The 16,839-nt window shown below is 48.5% G+C and overlaps 5 protein-coding genes across 5 annotated transcripts; 2 read left to right on the top strand and 3 right to left on the bottom strand.

Annotated features, from left to right (window-relative positions):
• The first annotated feature begins 23 nt into the window (after window positions 1-23).
• On the top strand, window positions 24-2,616 carry BDV37DRAFT_262879 (putative sterol o-acyltransferase (APE2)). The gene is made up of 6 exons (XM_032083477.1): window positions 24-586; window positions 645-1,088; window positions 1,141-1,845; window positions 1,908-2,163; window positions 2,249-2,290; window positions 2,347-2,616. The coding sequence occupies exons 1-6, from the start codon at window positions 441-443 to the stop codon at window positions 2,371-2,373; spliced, it is 1,620 nt and encodes a 539-aa protein (XP_031935969.1). The 5' UTR covers window positions 24-440; the 3' UTR covers window positions 2,374-2,616.
• BDV37DRAFT_262869 (putative nucleotide-sugar transporter) lies at window positions 2,617-4,707 on the bottom strand. Its single transcript, XM_032083476.1, has 4 exons — window positions 4,321-4,707; window positions 4,190-4,266; window positions 3,247-4,128; window positions 2,617-3,169 (listed from the first exon to the last, which is right to left on the bottom strand). The coding sequence occupies exons 1-4, from the start codon at window positions 4,402-4,404 to the stop codon at window positions 2,896-2,898; spliced, it is 1,317 nt and encodes a 438-aa protein (XP_031935968.1). The 5' UTR covers window positions 4,405-4,707; the 3' UTR covers window positions 2,617-2,895.
• Window positions 4,708-5,101: 394 nt separating this feature from the next.
• On the bottom strand, window positions 5,102-10,123 carry BDV37DRAFT_290911 (uncharacterized protein; the record flags this gene model as incomplete). The annotated part of the gene is made up of 4 exons (XM_032088821.1): window positions 5,102-6,717; window positions 6,780-9,644; window positions 9,701-9,803; window positions 9,921-10,123. The coding sequence occupies 4 exons, from the start codon at window positions 10,121-10,123 to the stop codon at window positions 5,293-5,295; spliced, it is 4,596 nt and encodes a 1,531-aa protein (XP_031935967.1). The 3' UTR covers window positions 5,102-5,292.
• Window positions 10,124-12,160: 2,037 nt separating this feature from the next.
• On the top strand, window positions 12,161-15,442 carry BDV37DRAFT_262861 (LMBR1 domain-containing protein). Its single transcript, XM_032083475.1, has 3 exons — window positions 12,161-12,281; window positions 12,369-13,117; window positions 13,197-15,442. Exons 2-3 carry the CDS (start codon window positions 12,816-12,818, stop codon window positions 14,932-14,934), a joined length of 2,040 nt encoding a protein of 679 aa, XP_031935966.1. The 5' UTR covers window positions 12,161-12,281; window positions 12,369-12,815; the 3' UTR covers window positions 14,935-15,442.
• A 226-nt stretch (window positions 15,443-15,668) lies between these two features.
• Window positions 15,669-16,657, bottom strand: BDV37DRAFT_275938 (uncharacterized protein; the record flags this gene model as incomplete). The annotated part of the gene is made up of 4 exons (XM_032085478.1): window positions 15,669-15,986; window positions 16,017-16,232; window positions 16,269-16,581; window positions 16,638-16,657. The coding sequence occupies 4 exons, from the start codon at window positions 16,655-16,657 to the stop codon at window positions 15,669-15,671; spliced, it is 867 nt and encodes a 288-aa protein (XP_031935965.1).
• Window positions 16,658-16,839: the final 182 nt, after the last annotated feature.

The following is a 16,839-nucleotide window of genomic DNA, read 5'->3' as shown; positions in this document are numbered from 1 at the left end:
GCGGTACCGCGGTTCCGAGGTCCGGGATCAGGTGGACGGCATGACGTGAGGGCTTCCCAGTTACTCCGTACAGAAATAACTTTTCTTACTCAGAGGCTCTACGGCCCCCCATGATCTCCGTTCAATTTGCCTTGTTCTCCGCATAATTTGTTGCAAATGTTGGATGCCAATGGTATAGGAAACACTCGTCGCGGTCCGATGCCCGGCTGATACGCGACACCGACCATCTTCTCCCTTTTAAAATTGGTCCCTGCGCAAATCAGTCTGCCTTTCGACAACTATTATTGATCAAGGATCCACCTTTTCCTGGATGTGTCCTCCGAGACAATCCTTTCCATCTGTTCACCGAAACCTTGAGAGATTTTATATTTAGTTAGACTGTCCCTTCCGTGCTAAAGCTCTTCTACTAGTTCCACGGAACCAATGTGAACAAAGTGTACATGACATCTAGCACTCCTGACTCCGCGAGGATGTCTTCTGCAGTATCACAGAGCAATGGCTCCCCGATGTTACGGCCACGGGCCTTATTGAAGAAACTTGACGATTCTACCAATTTCTCCTTGGAGAAAAGTTCTCTTGACTCGAGGTAAGTAAGACCGTTGAGCCCACTGCCATCTCCCTCGAGTCTAACGGCTGTATGGTAGTGGACGTTCAACCCCCGTCGCCGAAGATGCCCCTCCATCGATCCAGTCAATATCGCACGCCAGAAAGCAAGCTAGAGCCCGGAATCGACTGTTCTATACCATTGATTATATCCCCCGCGTATCTCACTTCGACCCGAAGAGCGACTATCATAACTTCCGCGGCTTCTTCACACTGTTTTGGATCGGGTTATTTATCATGGTGGCCACTACCGCGCTTCGGAATGTAAAGGACACCGGCTCCCCGCTACGGGTGAGAGTATGGAGTCTCCTGACAGCAAATGTCTGGGCAATGGGGTTCAGCGACCTCGCTATGGTGGTGAGTAGTGCAGCAGTCTTGCCGCTCCATCACCTTTACAGGAACAGTAGTGGATGGCTGCGATGGGGAAGAGGGGGCATGGTAGTACAAAGCATTTTTGAAGCGGCTTGGCTAGTCCTATGGATCAAGTGAGTCGATTTCTAAATTGCGCTTGAATTTAAGAACTAATCAAACAATCAGTTGGCCATTTATGTTACGCTGGACTTGGACAGCGCAGGTATTCTTCACTCTGCATACCTTAACCTTTTTGATGAAGATACACTCTTATGCATTCTACAACGGGCATCTCAGCGAGACCGAGCGCCGCTTGTCCGCACTTGATAACCCTGGGTCAGCATCAATAGATGCAGCTGTGGATCGGTATCCTGACCCAGCACCCCGTCGGCCCCCTACGCAGCGGCATAGTAGCCACTCACGATCGGAATCAATCCAAGAACTCCGTGAGGATTTGGCGACCGAATTGACCTCGCCGCTAGGCCATGTCACATATCCGCAGAACCTTACACTCCCTAACTACGTCGACTTCGCTTTCTGCCCTACCCTCTGCTACGAGTTGGAATATCCTCGCAGCAAGGAGCGATCATGGGCAGAGATCGGCCTGAAAACGTGTGCCGTCTTTGGGTGTATATTCCTGTTGACCCTCACAAGTGAAGAGTTCATTCTCCCAGTCCTGAGCGAGGCCAATACCCAGTTGCATTTGAAACAGAGTGCAGCGGACAAAGCCTTGATCCTCGCGGAAACAATCAATATGCTTATGTTCCCCTTCATGATCACGTTCTTACTCGTCTTCCTGGTTATATTCGAATATGTGCTGGGTGCATTTGCGGAGATCACCTGTTTCGCCGATCGTCACTTCTACTCAGACTGGTGGAACTCATGCGATTGGTACGTGTACACATTTGATACATACTCCTTACCGGATCTAACCAACTGACATTTCCCCCCAGGCTTGAATTCTCGCGCGAGTGGAATATCCCTGTCCATCACTTCCTCCGACGGCATGTCTATTTCCCCTCCAAGGCCCGCTTTTCTCAGTCCGTCGCCATGTTCATCACCTTCCTCGTGAGCTCTGTTGCCCACGAGTTAGTGATGAGCTGCATTACAAAGAAACTCCGCGGCTACGGATTCGTCGCTATGATGCTCCAATTGCCTCTTGTGGCCGTCCAGCAATCCAAGTACTTCCGGGGCAAGACGACCCTTAGAGTAAGCACCAACTACTCCCTACCGGACCAGAAAAACAAAGAAATAAATAAGAGAGAGAAATGGGCACGTCTAACCTATGCAATAGAATATTTTCTTCTGGCTGTCGATGATCTTTGGTCTTGCTTGTGTGAGTACACCATCCGCAACTTCTCTATTACTCAACTAATAGGTGTCTCTTGATAGATGTGTGCACTATACGTTCTCGTTTAGAAAAATACATCTATATCAGACCACAAGAGTACTTGATCTGTACTATATACGGGACCTTGGCGATATAGATAGATATATAAACTCTGGCCTCGGATTGTATATTGAGCGGGCCCGTCCGTTTTGTATGGCTAGGATAGTGGTCTTTGACTTGTCATTTGTCTTTCATGCCAATGTTTCGCTGTGATTAGACTTAGATTCCTATGATGTTATAGTAGTTTATTTACGCTAGACCGGGCTGTGGCTCATTTTTTCCATTCTTCTCCCTTTATATTTCAGCGTTCATAGATAAGATCCAAGTACAAATGTATACAAAGTCCGAGAAAGCAAGCCAAGTTCATCTATATAAGATGAGACCATTCATAGAAACCAAAAGCCAGACAGAATAAAGACGACTCGAAAGCCTGCAACGCCAATAGTTTATACCAACCATGCATCCAAAAGTAAGATAAGCAAAATAATGTGAGCCTAAGACGATGGGTGTGGGGATGTTGAGATGCTAATAGCATGTCCCGTTCTCTAAATTTAGATATGCTCAATCGGTTCCTCTGGTAGCAGCAGTTCCCTCTCCCTCACTTCATGAGGAAGACATGCCTTGAGCGGTGGGCGTACAATGTCGTTAAAAAGGAAGGTTCCATACACGAGTAATGCGAACCCGGCTACCTGAAGCCATTTGAAGGATTCCCATCCGAGCGCCAACGAGACGAGCCAAATGAAGAGTGTTCGGCAAGTGTCAATCGTGCTACGAGATGTAGCGGAGACAGACCGGGTAACGGAGAGGCCGAAGAAATTGAAGCCACTGTTCAAGGACAAAAATTAGTGAATGCTTTTATGTTGTATCGACAGGTCTTAGCAGGGCAAAGGGAACGACCATACCCAATACTGATCATAATCAGGACACTGGCGATAGCGATAGCTCTGTTACTCAATACCTGATGCCATCCTTCCTTGACATCAAAGTATCCATAGCGGCCAGCTTCCGTGCGGCCCACGAACAGATATAAGATGATCGATCCGATGACAGTTACAGAGAAGCCGAAAACGCCTTCCCAGCCAACAACTTGGATAGGATCCATAGCATAGTGTTCCAAGATCCATTCTTCCAGCACGAATTGCGAGGCAGTAAAGATCTGGGCTGCGGCGATAAGGAGAACACCGATAATGGCCTGAACTGCTTCAGGGGTCTTCGCAAGAGCGCGGGCTTGCATCGAGATGTGTGCTACAGCTGCCATGGGATCCTCTCGTGTGATATCGTGGTTCTGGCTGTCACCAAAGAGGGCACCTGCAAGGCCAACCAGTGCAACTCCCAGGACGACCACGAAAAGTGCAACCCATTGATAAAAATAAAGTTTCCGGTGGAGAAACAGAACACTGAAGAGCCCAACAAAGAGTACCAGCGCACCACGTGTCATTTGGTAGATGCTTGCTGCGACAAAGAGCAGACCGACGTTCATAAGGGTAGTGCCTGCAATGTCACAGCATGCTGGTGCAGCAAGTAGAAAGATCTTCCAGCCATGTAGCCGTATACGCTCGTCATGCGCGTGCGCAGGCTTTGTAGGGTCATTGGGGAACCCATCCCCCTCAACTGCATTATCCTCGACGCCATCATCGACGCCATCATTATCCGCGACAGGGTGATAGCCACCGACTAAAAGGGGGGATGATTGAGTCGAAAAGCGCGGTGAGATGAATGTTTGGTAAATATATGAGAGTAGGACCACGAGCCAGCAACCCATTTCTCCAATGAACATCTGAATCCTATTGTAGAACCAAACCATAAGCCGATGCACGAGTCAGAAGATGATATAAAAACGCCTACGTTTGAATAACAGGCTGCTCAAAGAGATGGCGATCGCTAGGATCCTGAGAATCACAGTTTCGCACACATTGCATATCCTGTTCATGCAATTTAGCAGAAAGCAGACAACAGGCACTGGTAAGGGATCTAACCTGATACTTGTTGAGAATAGTATTGCAGACACCGGTCACGAGCATCATCGTGACCAGGAACGGAATCATTGCTTTGGTCGCCATGATTCCCGAAGGGGCACTACAATGCCCTAAACAGAATATGTCGAACCAAAGGGTCTCTCAGTCGTGGTGGAGAGACAGAAAGCTGGCGGGCTGAGAGATAAGGACCCGTGTCTATCCGGGGGAGTCTTGGAAGCAGTAGACCAGATGCTCCTCTAGAAAACTCAGCGCTATAGCACAGAATGAAGGATATAGTGTAGGAAGGCTTCTATTGACAGCCCATCTCGGAAATGACAATAAGGTTGTTGGAGAAGGACAAAGAGTGAGGAATCCGAGAGGAGATGGAGCGATGGGGCGTCCTTATCAGCAGCTGACCATCCCTCGAGCCTTGGCACATGGACCCAGGGATCCGCCGTATCGTACGCATCCAGTATCGAGCCTTACCGCTGTGTTCCATGGAACAGCCGCAAATCTACAAGTCAACTTCTACTACTCCGGAATTTTCACTGGGATGTTCATGTTTTTCCAAACTTTGAAGATGTGGTTATTATATTTGCCTTCAATAGATAGCTCCGTCGCCTGGAAAGAGACCAAAGGGGGGGAAATGAAGAAGATTTCAAATATAGCAAAGAGAACAATGGCTCTTTCAACAATTCACAGATGACCTTTTGCTCGCTCCTTGAAACGCCACGGCTAAGCCAACTATAGATGAACAGGGAAATCGAAGTGGTCCGAGGGTGTAACAGAGACAAGAGTGACAGACGTAAAAGAAAACAAAATCACAAGCATAAAACAAGTGGCCTCCCACACTGGCCTAGTCTTAATATACATAAGTCATCCATATTTATGCCAAAGAGATAAGCCGCAGCGCCTTTCACCTGCTCAGGGTCATTAAGTTTTAGTTGTTTTTTTTTCCATGTTTTTTTTTTCTTTTTTTCGTAAAACGCCGTTTCACATGGCACAGATGGCGATTCCGCTATCGTCAACATTCATGTTACTCCGATCGAGGGTGTCCCAATCAATATCCTCCCAGGACTCGTTCAAAAGAGGTCCATCGTCGAACCGACCCGGAAGGTTGATCCAGTCCATTGGAATCCAGTTGCCTTCAAGGCCTTCCGCACCTTTACTTGCCAAATCCCCGACCTTCGGTAAGTCGTTGTCCTTAGGTGTCTGAGTGACAATGGCTGTTTCAACCGAATCCGGTGTATCTTTCGACTGAGTGTTGGCGAACATGTCTGCATTAATGAACTCGTCCATGGGGCCGAAACCAAAGCCACTGTCGTCCCCAAAGTCCATAAATGTGTCCTGGATCGCCTCAAGAGAAACAGCACTTGAAGTCCAAGGGTCTTCAGTGGTAGGCTCCAAGGATGGCATCTGCTCGGTCGCTTTCCCGGCCTCCTTCTTCCCGTCCTTACTACCGGAAGGCTTGGCTGTCGACAAAGGTACTTTGACTGATGGCCCACGAGGGGTCTGGTTGGATGCGGGAGAAGTGGGCTTCGCTCCGAATTGACTGAACACGCGCGCCACCGGGGTAGCGCCCGCGGTGATCGGAGTTGTTCCCGCTTCCTGCTTCATGGGGGGTGAGGGAACGCCGACTTTAGGAGGCACCTGCGGGGTGTCCATTGCACTACCAGCACTTTTCTTCAGAGCTTGCGATTCAGGTGAAGCCTTATCCTCCTCTTTGACCAAGTTACGGAAGCTGTCAAGGGCAAACTGAAGCGGATCTTCAATTGATTCTTCAACCTTATGGGTTTCTTCAACATGCTTGTCCAGCGCGTTCTGGGTTGCAAAGCCCTGGTAATGATGCTGACACTGTGGGACACTGCATTTGAAAGGACCAACCATAGCTGTGGCGGTCATTTTGGCATCTGTTGCAGTCTGTTTGGCTGCCGGTGATTTGGTGCCAGCTGTTCCGGTAATAGGCCCAGCGTGGGACTGCTTCCTCTTCTTTGGCGGAGGGAGTTTTAGTTCCTGGGGGGGCATGCTACCGGGTCCATAAACATGTGGTACTCCCTGAGGAGACGGCGCGCCAAACGGTGCCGGTGGTACGGCGGAAGTTGCCGAGACAGCAGTCTGGCTTGAGGCTCTTCGGGCCCGCTGAATAGCCTCCTCCTGTTGTTGAAGTTGCTGAAGATTGCTTGCGTTCAAGGCGGGCATGTTATTCTGTGTGGACGATTGGATATTAGTTGACCCTTGAGATACACTAGGCCGTTGTCCAGATGGCTGATTTTGATGTTGGCTGACGCGGGTGATCATGGCTTGGAAAAGCTTTTTGACATAGTTAGTGCTCATTGTCAGGTACTCTGGTGAGACAGTAAAATGGTCATTGATCGTCCAGTCAGGTCCAGGTTTAAATTGCCTCATTAATTGTATGCGCTAAATGGCACAGAATCAGCACACTAGTTAATATAATAGAAAAATACGCAATGTGGACATACCATAGCTAATAAGCTTTTCACATTTTTTTCCTGGTTAGGGATCTTGGAAAACCATTGAACCAGTGTATCCATCCTACCCAGCATATCCGTAAAGTCCCGTAGTTGCTGGGACATTTGAGCATTTTGCTCTGGTGTGACAGATACAGGTTCAACAGGTAGGGGTTGCACCAGGATTTCGTTATACATTTGCTTGATCTTGTCCGGTAGGTTGTTCCATTGCTCTTCCGCAGCGGTTCTCGAAATGGGAGCGCGCGTTTGATTCTGGCCTTGTTGCCTCCGTATGTGCGCCTCCAATTGTGCACGTTGCTGTGGTGTCATATTAACCAACTGCTCACGAGTGAACGGCATATTAGGTCGTGCTGGCGTGGAACCCGACAATCCTTGAGAAGCCACAGGCTGTGCCGGCTTTTGCGCAGGGGTATTCTGAGCGTCCGCGCTTTCTTCATTTGGTATCTTTCTCTTCGGCGGTTGCTTAGCAGCAGGTCCTTTTACACCTTTTGCAGGTGCTGCATTCTGGGTCTTTGCCGCTTGCATCTGCTGATTCAACTGTGTTGCTGGTTGCTGGTGTTGGGCCTCTGACTTGATTTGGGGCGTAGCCGAAGCCGCAGTGACCGGAGGCTGCTGAGACGACTGGGTCTGTTGGCCTTGTTGAGCTGCAAGTTGAGCGGCTCGGTTCTGGGCAAGCTGCATTAACTGTTTCTGTCGGTTCCTGTAGAGCATCTCCCGAAGCTGCTCATCCGTATAATTCTGCACCTGAGCTCCTAGTCGCTGACGAGCTATTTGGATATCTTGCCCAGTGATCGGGCGCATTGGAGGCATATTTATTGGCCCTTGTTGTTGGCCACCTTGGAACTGTTGTTGGTTCATGAATTGCTGTGGCTGCCCCTGGAAAGGCATTTGCATCCAAGGGTTTTGGCCACCACTATCAGGATTCCGACCACTTTCTTTGTTCTGTGCCAATATCTGGGCCAAATGGAACTTCTGGAATGTCACTAACTTCTGCAGATCTATGCCTCCGAGAACTTGAGGGTTTGCAGTTGCCCATTGTTTCAGTTGGCCCCAAGTCTTTATATGTTTCGGGACGGGCGAAGGGACGTTGGGGTTGTTGCTAAGTATTGAAGGGGGGAATGGCAAGCGATCCATGTCTTTGATCTGGTCGGGGGACATTTCTAAGCCCCCACTCTGCTGGCGAAGCAGCTGCATCTTATATAGATCGTGTTGACGCTGCTGTTGTTGCTGCTGCCGTTGCTGGGCTGTCATTTGCTGTTGCCCTGGGAGCATCCGATTGGGCGCTTGTGCACCACTCATATTTGCGAGCTGTTGTTGTAAATTCAGGGAGGCACGCATATTTTGATTATTACCCGCCTGACCATTCACCATCTGTTGACCCTGGCCAGGTTGCGACAGGTTCGTCTGCATAGGCATGGACTGCTGGTTAGCGTTTGCTCTTGCCATAGCTTGATTATTTAGTGGACGGCGCTGCTGGTTCATTAAGAACGCGGTTAGCTGCTCTTGGGTCATCCGAGCTAGTTGCTCTTGAACCATTGGCGGAAGGCCAGGAGGAATCTGAGGTCGACCCTGCATGCCCGTTTGTCCTCCGAGAGACTGGACCCCGGCCGGTTGTTGCCCAGGAGCCCGTGACGGAGGCCGAACTTGAGCTGCCACTTGCGCCGGTGACATCTGACCCGGAGCCATGGGACGATTGAGCATCGGCATGGCGGGACTTTGCTGTGTCATCTGCTGTTGCATTTGCGAATTGGCTTGACCGGCTTGGGATATAGCCATTTGCGCGTCCTGAGCAGCCTGCACGCGTTGCTGGGCCTGTGTTTGTGCCTGCGATTGTGGTTGGAATTGAGGTGCCTGTTGCGTTCGATCTTGCGGGAGATTCTGGGACGTCTGTAATTGCTGTTGGGAGAAGAACTGAGGACTAATGCCGGCACCGTTCATATTGGTCTGGTTACCCTGGCCGACTTGAAACATGTTCTGAGGCGTTGTAAACGGCTGTTGGTTCATCTGGGAAGAACTAGCAGGCACCACAAGTTGGCCTGCTTCTTGGGAGCGTAAACCATCCGCCTGTTGTCCCTGTATATTTTCAACGTTGCCGATAAATGAGGATGGATCCAAATTCGGTTGACTGCCCATTGAGAATGAATTACGCTGCAGATTCATCATATTTTGGAACATTTGTCGATTCTGGGCGTTCATCATCGGATCCCCCATCATCGCAGTATTAGGGTCAATTCCTACATTCTGCGCACGTTGTTGCGCTTCCTGTCGGGCTCGTTTGTGTCTTCTGAGTTGAGTCAATGCTTGAGAGCGAAAGAAATACGTGATGGGATCCATATTCTTCCGATTAAGGTATTGTCTTTGCTCGGGAGTCATGTTCTGTAAATTCATTTTGATCTTGTCCACATCTTCCTGAGAAGTCTTCGATAAGATTTGGTTGGCGATACGGCAAACATTTTCGTAGTCTTGAGCCGAAAGTGTGCTAAGATCGTCCGTCAGAGGTATACCATTACCAGGCCTTGGCTGCGCTCGTTGTTGAAGGATTGCTTGGGATTGCTGCTGCTGCTGCTGCTGCTGCTGCTGTTGTTGTTGTTGCTGCTGCTGCTGCCGATGTTGTATAGCCGCCTGGCGACTCGGATCATTCATTCCCATTGCCATTTGCTGTTGTCCAGGCATTGGAGAAGCTTGTGCCGGACGGCCCATTTGTTGAGGAAACGGGGCCTGCCCAACACCGGCCATTCCCGCCGCGTGCCCAGACTGAGCCATCATGCCGCCATTTTGTTGTAATACAGCCGCCTGTCTAGCCCGAGTATCTCGAATATGAACCAGTTTATCGTTGCATTCCTTATCGTAATCGACCTAATATTTCCACCGTTAAGTGCCCGCCACACAAGCAAAGGAAGGGGAGAGCATACCTTCTCTTTTGCATTGTTGAAGGCCTTCTGCTCAAAACTTAAAGCAGCCTGCGCTAAGCTCTGTAGAGCGGCATGCGGTTGTATTAAACGAAGAGATGTCCACCTGGGGATGAATTGTCAGTCTGCGCAATACGATGGGAAGTGCGAAACAATAGCCTTGAAGGCCAGTGCTTGCACGAGCGACCGATTCATCACCATACACACGACGCAGGCCACTTACATCTGATATACATTGACAGCCCGCTCCTTGAGAGAAACATCGGCTCTCCATCCGGTAAAAGTACCCTGAGACTGCAATGCCTGGGCCAAATAGTTCAGCATCACCTGATTATCCGGCTTCTGCTGCGGGACCTGCATCTGGGCATGCGGATTACCTCCGCCAGGGATGCCCCCGCCGATATTGGGAAAATTTGCGGGATTCATGTCAACAACCCCCCTTTAATGGGGATCGAGGAGCAGTCCGCGCAAGCTTTCTTTTGACGTCAGCATTCGCTGGTGGGAACACCAACCCTCACCCTGTGCGATGCGTTGTGCCCGGATCAGAATTCCCTTAGCGGCGTGACTTAGGATAGTGGGGAAAGCGAGTAGTGGTGGGATGCGGAAAGAAAGTACTGAAGGTCCAAACTCCGAGAAGTGAATCGCGGTGGGACGCAACACCGTACGGAGGTTGAGCGCGCTGAGATACGAAAAGAATCAAGCGCAGGAAAGAATAGCAGTCGGACAAAGAGAGCGTTGAGTAAGAGAATGAGAGAGAGAGAGAGAGCAAGAACACGGGAGACCAACACAACAGGGAAAACAAGGCGTTCGGGCACCAGCGTGCAGTCAAAGCGGGTTCGTTGGCAGGAGCCGGGAAGTGGCTTTGGGGGGGGGGAACACTAAGCCGGCGAAGGTTTGGATCACTGACAGGGATGTCGCACTGACGCCAGTCGTTGCAGAACGGATGCGTTCGATTTCGGTTTTTATGAGATCCGCGCCGGAAGAATTTCAAGAATGGTAAGGGGGTTCGGAATAGAAAGAAGAAAAAAAGTAGAAGAAAATTATAGGTGAAAGAAAGAGAAAGGAAGGATTAGGGTGAATCTGAAAAGGTTTGGGTCAGACGGATCGTAATGCGAACGTAATTTCAACACCGCCAAAGACAATAAAATGTTTCCAAAAAAAAAAAAAAAAAAAAAAAAAAAAAAAAAAAAAAAAAAAAAAAAAAAAAAAAAAAAAAAAAAAAAAAAAAAAAGATACCAATGATAGAGGTATCCACCGATCAATTGGACACAAGCAACGAAGGGAGAACGATCGGTCAGAGAGGGGAAGAGGGAATAGAAAGCTGTTGGAAGAGGGTGGGCTTACAGAACAAGCAATGAGAGCTCCGGTCCCGTGGCATGGAAGAAGTGGTGACCGTCAGCTGTTGAAGAGGTCCGGAAGAAGAGAGGGGAAAAGTCGCAAGAAAGAGGAACCCGAAAAACGAGAGGAGACGAGAAAACAAAAGTGTCGGAAGGACGTTACCCCTCGAAGAAGAAATATAAAATAGAAAAATAAATTATTAAAAGGGCAACAGGAAAAGAAAAGAAGAGAAAAGAGAAAAAGGCAGCAAGCAATAATGGGAGAAATAGGAACCCCAATAATAGCCAACAAGGGGAGGGAAAGATTGAATTAATTGATTTGACCTGGAGATGAGCAGAAGATACTGAAGATCAGTTGGGAAGACGAGGGAAAGTCTAAAGACCGCAGGCAGGTGGTGATGGTGGCCTCAGGCCTGGGCTAGTGTGGGAGACTAACAGGTACTAGACTTTCAGACCTTTATGGATCTGCCCGTTACTGGTCGAAGTTAGTCTAGTTAGTGTTAGCAGGAGTCGTAGTGACGGGAGCGGATGGAGACCAAAAGGCGGGCCAGCAATCCTTAGTGACTTTGTCTGGTCCCTAGTAGACGGACTAGTGGTATAGGGTTCAAGTGGTGTACTCTGAGTAGGGCATCTATTGAGCTGTACGCTGTTCACATACGTACTCTTTTGGATCCTGATTGGAATTTCATTGGTGTAGACCGGAGTACTGATTTGTGGAGAGGACGCAAGGTCTGGCAAGCCAAGACGTCTGGTTTCACAGGTACTTTAATTTGGATCGTTTCCATTTCATACCACTTTTGTGTTGTTCCCAGGTGAGTTTTTCTGTTTTCTTTTTTTTCTTTTTTCTTTTTCCCACTCTTTTAGTTTTAGGTTTATTTTTTATCTAATTCTCTCTCGCTCTCTTTTGTTCCCCTTTCTTATTTAAAAAGAGATTTTATAATTTCTCTTCTTAATTATGAGAAGGACAATTATAATTATACACTTGATGTGAAGTTCATTGAATCTCCAACCTAGGGTGTGGAGGTTTCTTCCTAACAGATCAATGATCACCGATGTGGCTGTATCCTATACTAGAAGTATGAATACCATTTGTTGGGTCTTTTTTTTTTTTTTTTTTTAGGGGAAGGCTGGTTGCAGTCTATCAGTCCACAGCGTGCAGGTACTGTACTTAGGGTACCGTACCCGTGACCTTACATACCTAGTGTGACCAACCCAAAGGTGGTACAGGCTCCATCAACTACGTTCTAGTCAGTCCCTCCTTGATCCTTATTTATTATTTATTAGTACCCCTCGCCCTAGTTAATACGGCTCAGAAATCTAATCCATGTAAGTAGAGAGGGCAGCTTAACTACTTCAGCAGGAATTCAGAGGCACTCGTGACTGACTTCCTGTAACATACATCTGCCTGCACCAAGTGGACCGGGTAAGGCTGCTTGTGCCAGAAAAAGTAACAGGATGTCATGTGATGTCACGTGTAGACCCTGCTGTCGTCACCGTGGGCCTTATCATCCGCCTCAAACGAAATGAAAGATCCGTCCATGCCTACAGAGTCTCAGGGTTCATTCAATCCGGAACCAACTCCCGTTTCTCTCGTTGCACTCGCATGTGTCCGTCTTTGAACACAATTCGAACCATTTCTGTCTGCAGTTTTAGCTAGGTTGATCGTCGCTCTTTAGTTGACTTGCTTTCCCTCGTCATGAACAATTACTCTTGATTGTCCAAGACCCTGAATTTCCTTTCCGCCTTCTGTATGCGTCTGTACTCTCCACGGAACCGCCGCCATGATCTCCATATCTTCGATCTCTGTTGGCTCTAATATTTTCTTTTCTTTTGCCCTTTTGGCAATCTCAATCCTTGTCTTACTCCTTCTACGGCGTTTCCTAACCTTGCGAGCTACTCCAGCCTACCTCACGATTCCCGTGTTTCTTGCTCTCGCCCTCCCCGCTAGCGTAGTACTCCTGGTTCCGATTGATCTAGCATCGAGCTCTCGTGATGGGGGCGGACCCAAGGCCATCTGGTTGCCTGACCGTTTGATCCTGGTATCCTGGCGCATTGCCTACTGGCTAATCTTTGTGCTTACCTGGTGTGTACTACATACGTGCTTCATTTGACCAATAATAAGGTTTTCATGTTCTTTCAGTGCTAATCCGGCCTTCTTAAAGGGCTATTCTTCCATTGCTTGGTGAATATGTCGACTCGGGCTACCGTGAGCCGAAAGGTCGCATTGCGTACTCCCTCCGCTCCAATGCCCGATATCAACTTATCGTGTTGTGCTGTGCGATTGTGGGATTAATCTACATATCAATTCAAAATGGGTTCGAGTTTACGTCGATAAAGTCACTAGTTATGGCTCTCGCATACGTATGGGGTCTTGTCCTTGCGATCTATCTGATGGGTCATGGTCTTGTTTCTATACCTCGTACTCTATTCCGCAATGCCAACGTGAGCGGTCGGCTGCGCAGAATCCAAGCACATGCGCCCCGGTTGCACGACCGTCTGATGGATGCGATCACCGACCTCGAGAGTCTCGAATCGCAAGTTTCTCAGCTACAACGACGCAAGACTGGCAGTGCTCTGGAGTTCAAAGACTGGATCGAAGACCTGGCTGAGACATCTAATTCCTCCGAGCAACGGACCGCACTTCTTGAACCTTCCGATGTGTCGACTACTATCCCATCAGTCATTACAGAGCGCTATATGGCAGATCTTACGAGAAGACTCCAGCGCGCTCGGCATCTAAAGGCCCGCTTTATCGATGAGTGGGATCGTTTAGTGCTGACTGCCGCCGATTTGCAAGCCATCATCAACTCATCTGCATCGAAGAAGCTCGAGTTTGGCCACGCCCCCCATCGCGCAACGTTCTTTACACGTCAGAAGATTCTGAGTCCATACATGCGACATCATCTTTACGTCCACATCATCCCGAGCGTCCGGTTGCTTTTCGGCGTGATTTTTGCGGCTGCATCTGTGTGCGTTGTTTGGTCGGAATTGATTAAGTCATTGGCTCCCCGGTTGTCAGTTGTGACTCTCTCCATAGTCTCCTATCACAAAGATCCAGCACCCGTAGGGTTCGGAAGACAAGTGACCGCCTCTGCTTGGTTGTTGTACATGTGCTGGGCTGCGTTAGTTGGTGTCAACGATGCTAAGGTGTGGGGCAATCGCGCTTTGGTTCGCCGCAACACGTACGGCGAAAGCGCTTGCTGGTACGCGGGGCTCGTCGCTAGGCTTACTGTGCCGATCGCATACAACTTCGTAACATTCTTACCGATGAGTGCCAGGGAGAACACCACGTTTTACCGTTTCCTCGGGCGGTCTATTGATTTGACACCGCTTGGTAAGGGGTTCGATTATTTCTTTCCCATATTCATTCTCGCGCCGGTCTGTGCTACCCTTTTCAATCTCTATGGCCGGGTGAAGAATATCTGCGGGTTCGGCCTCTTAGAAGAGGAGGACGAAGACTTGGAAAATAACCCTAGTGGCTATGGTTTAGGTGGCTGGCGCGAAGGTCGTGATTTGATCGAGCGGGAGCTCACCGGTCTTGGATCCCTATCGCTTTCTGCTCGTGATCGATCTCCTCAGCCTTCCAGCCGTGTTGAAGAAGGCACCAATGCCTTTTCTTCGTCGCGGACTCCTCGGGGTGAGGCTACCCGACCTTCACGGCCACCCCGTGGGGCCGCCACAGCCTCCACTGTAGTGACAGAGGAAGAGGATGACGAAAACTTTTTCCAATCATTTGCTCACCGGGTGAAAAATACGTTTGAAACTGCCAGTACACCTCAATGGTTGCAGGGCGACTCGTTCCGACTTCCAAGGTGGATGGGAAGCGATGGCAACGACGGCAACAACGGGCTCGCTAGATGGTTTGGTGGTCGACCAGCGCCTGGCGGGGTGAGGCTGTGAAGACTCGCTGTAGTGACTTCAGTTCCCAATTCGCATGACGAAGGCGTTGGAAATAGATATGACATAGTTCTGTATCATAAGTTCGAAATTTACGTATATATACTTGAGTTCCTCCGTTGTATACCATTTTGCTGACCCTGGGAACACCACCATTTGCAGATGCTACAGAAAAAAATGAACTTACTGATTTCCCTCAGGATCCTATGCCAATCCATACAGGCTGTTATAGTACCACGATAAGGCTCCCAAAATTCTCAGATGCAGTATCCCATATAGTAGGGCACGAAACCACCCAGAACAGTAGGATATCAAAGCTGCATGTCGTTATTCGGAAAAGTTGTTTTACTGTGGTGTACATCGCACAAGTAGGTGTTAATATAGTAATAAAACAATGGCACTTAGCAGACTTGAGGGTCATTAAGGCAGATCACACCTATTCTACTGCCAAAGTCGCCGATGATCGTGTGACCTACCGGTCATTGTTTGAGGGGAGTCCTTTAGGTTGGTGCTTTGATAATGGCCATATTTGGGGTATAGGCTAGGGTCCTCAATTGATATGAGCAATGCGAGCGGTGAAAATGGACAGGTAATGTCTCTATACGGGGTGAAAAATACCTGGTATCCAGCAACCAGATTTTCGCTCGGAGCAAAGTAGAATGGTATACCATATATCATATACCATATTGAATAGTATGGGGAAAGTTCGCTAAGAAGGCTATACTGGAAGGAAGCATTCAATTCTCCGACTTGTAGTCGTCATCCAGCTTTGTATACAAGGCAGATCGATGGTAGACAAAACCTCCTTGTAATCTGTTCCGCATTATATATCCCACTGCTCCCTCTTCGTCTTGTATCGCTTTCCATTCCCACCACTCTTTCTCACTTTCATAGTCCCTGCGGAACTTGCATAGTGCAAAATCAAGCATAAACATCTTGAACCTTCTCTCTGGACTTTTTTGAATGACAAAGCTCCTTGTTTTGACACCCTCATTAAGAATACCTCGATCACCAACCTGGTGGATGATGTTGATAGCTTGTTCGCATAGTGACTGCTAGGCTTCTCTGGGAGCATGTGCGGCGACATCAGTCAAGGGAAATCCATCAATATATTCCAAAAGAATCCCAGGGATGTCAGTATACTTGCTGACTGACGCATCGTGCAGCGCCGATGACCCATGCAACGTAACGCATGTGAACAGTTTAGGGACGTGTTCACCTTGGATATCTTTCAAAGTAACGTATACTTCAATTTCTGTCTCATAAAAATCCCGCGTCCTTGTATAGAGGTATGTCTCATCCTATGCGATACTAAAATGATCCCCTTTCTCTTCAACGAACCCATCATCGTTGTCGAGCCGGGCGACAAAATTAGATGCATCGCCATTCAGGACGAATTGCTGGTACTGTTGTTCAATATCCGGAGTCCAGGGGTTGCTTTTCTGATCCTCTCTGAATCCTGTTGCAAACCGACGGTCATAGAGCTTTAAAACCATATGGCCGTTCAACTGTAGAGACTGGGAGGGGCGGTCCAACAGAACGACCATCGCACATGAAAATGTGAACGGTTCAAAGATATGCGCTATTGTAGCTTTAACCTGCTGCCTGTCAATGTGGAGGGCTATCTCATTGCCAACCACATAAGGACATCTGGAATTGATTAGTATATCCCACCGTCACGAGTAGTTCTGTACCCTGTCACTTACTCTGTCACTATACCTTCCATTTTGATTGGACAGATGCTATGAATACCGCTGGTACTACTACTAAGACATCGAAGCTCGGCTCTTCATTCAAGTGTTTCTATTACTCAAAAAGATATCGTAACATAATTGACCAACATAGGCCAAGGCGTTTTCTTTCTCCTCTATTGGAAATTGGCTGCGTGGCATCGGGATGGCTTTAGTA

This window comes from Aspergillus pseudonomiae (genome assembly GCF_009193645.1).
Source record: "Aspergillus pseudonomiae strain CBS 119388 unplaced genomic scaffold BDV37scaffold_115, whole genome shotgun sequence".
Lineage (NCBI taxonomy): Eukaryota > Fungi > Ascomycota > Eurotiomycetes > Eurotiales > Aspergillaceae > Aspergillus > Aspergillus pseudonomiae.
Note: the sequence above shows the minus strand (reverse complement) of the source record. Positions and strands in the feature narration are given on the sequence as shown.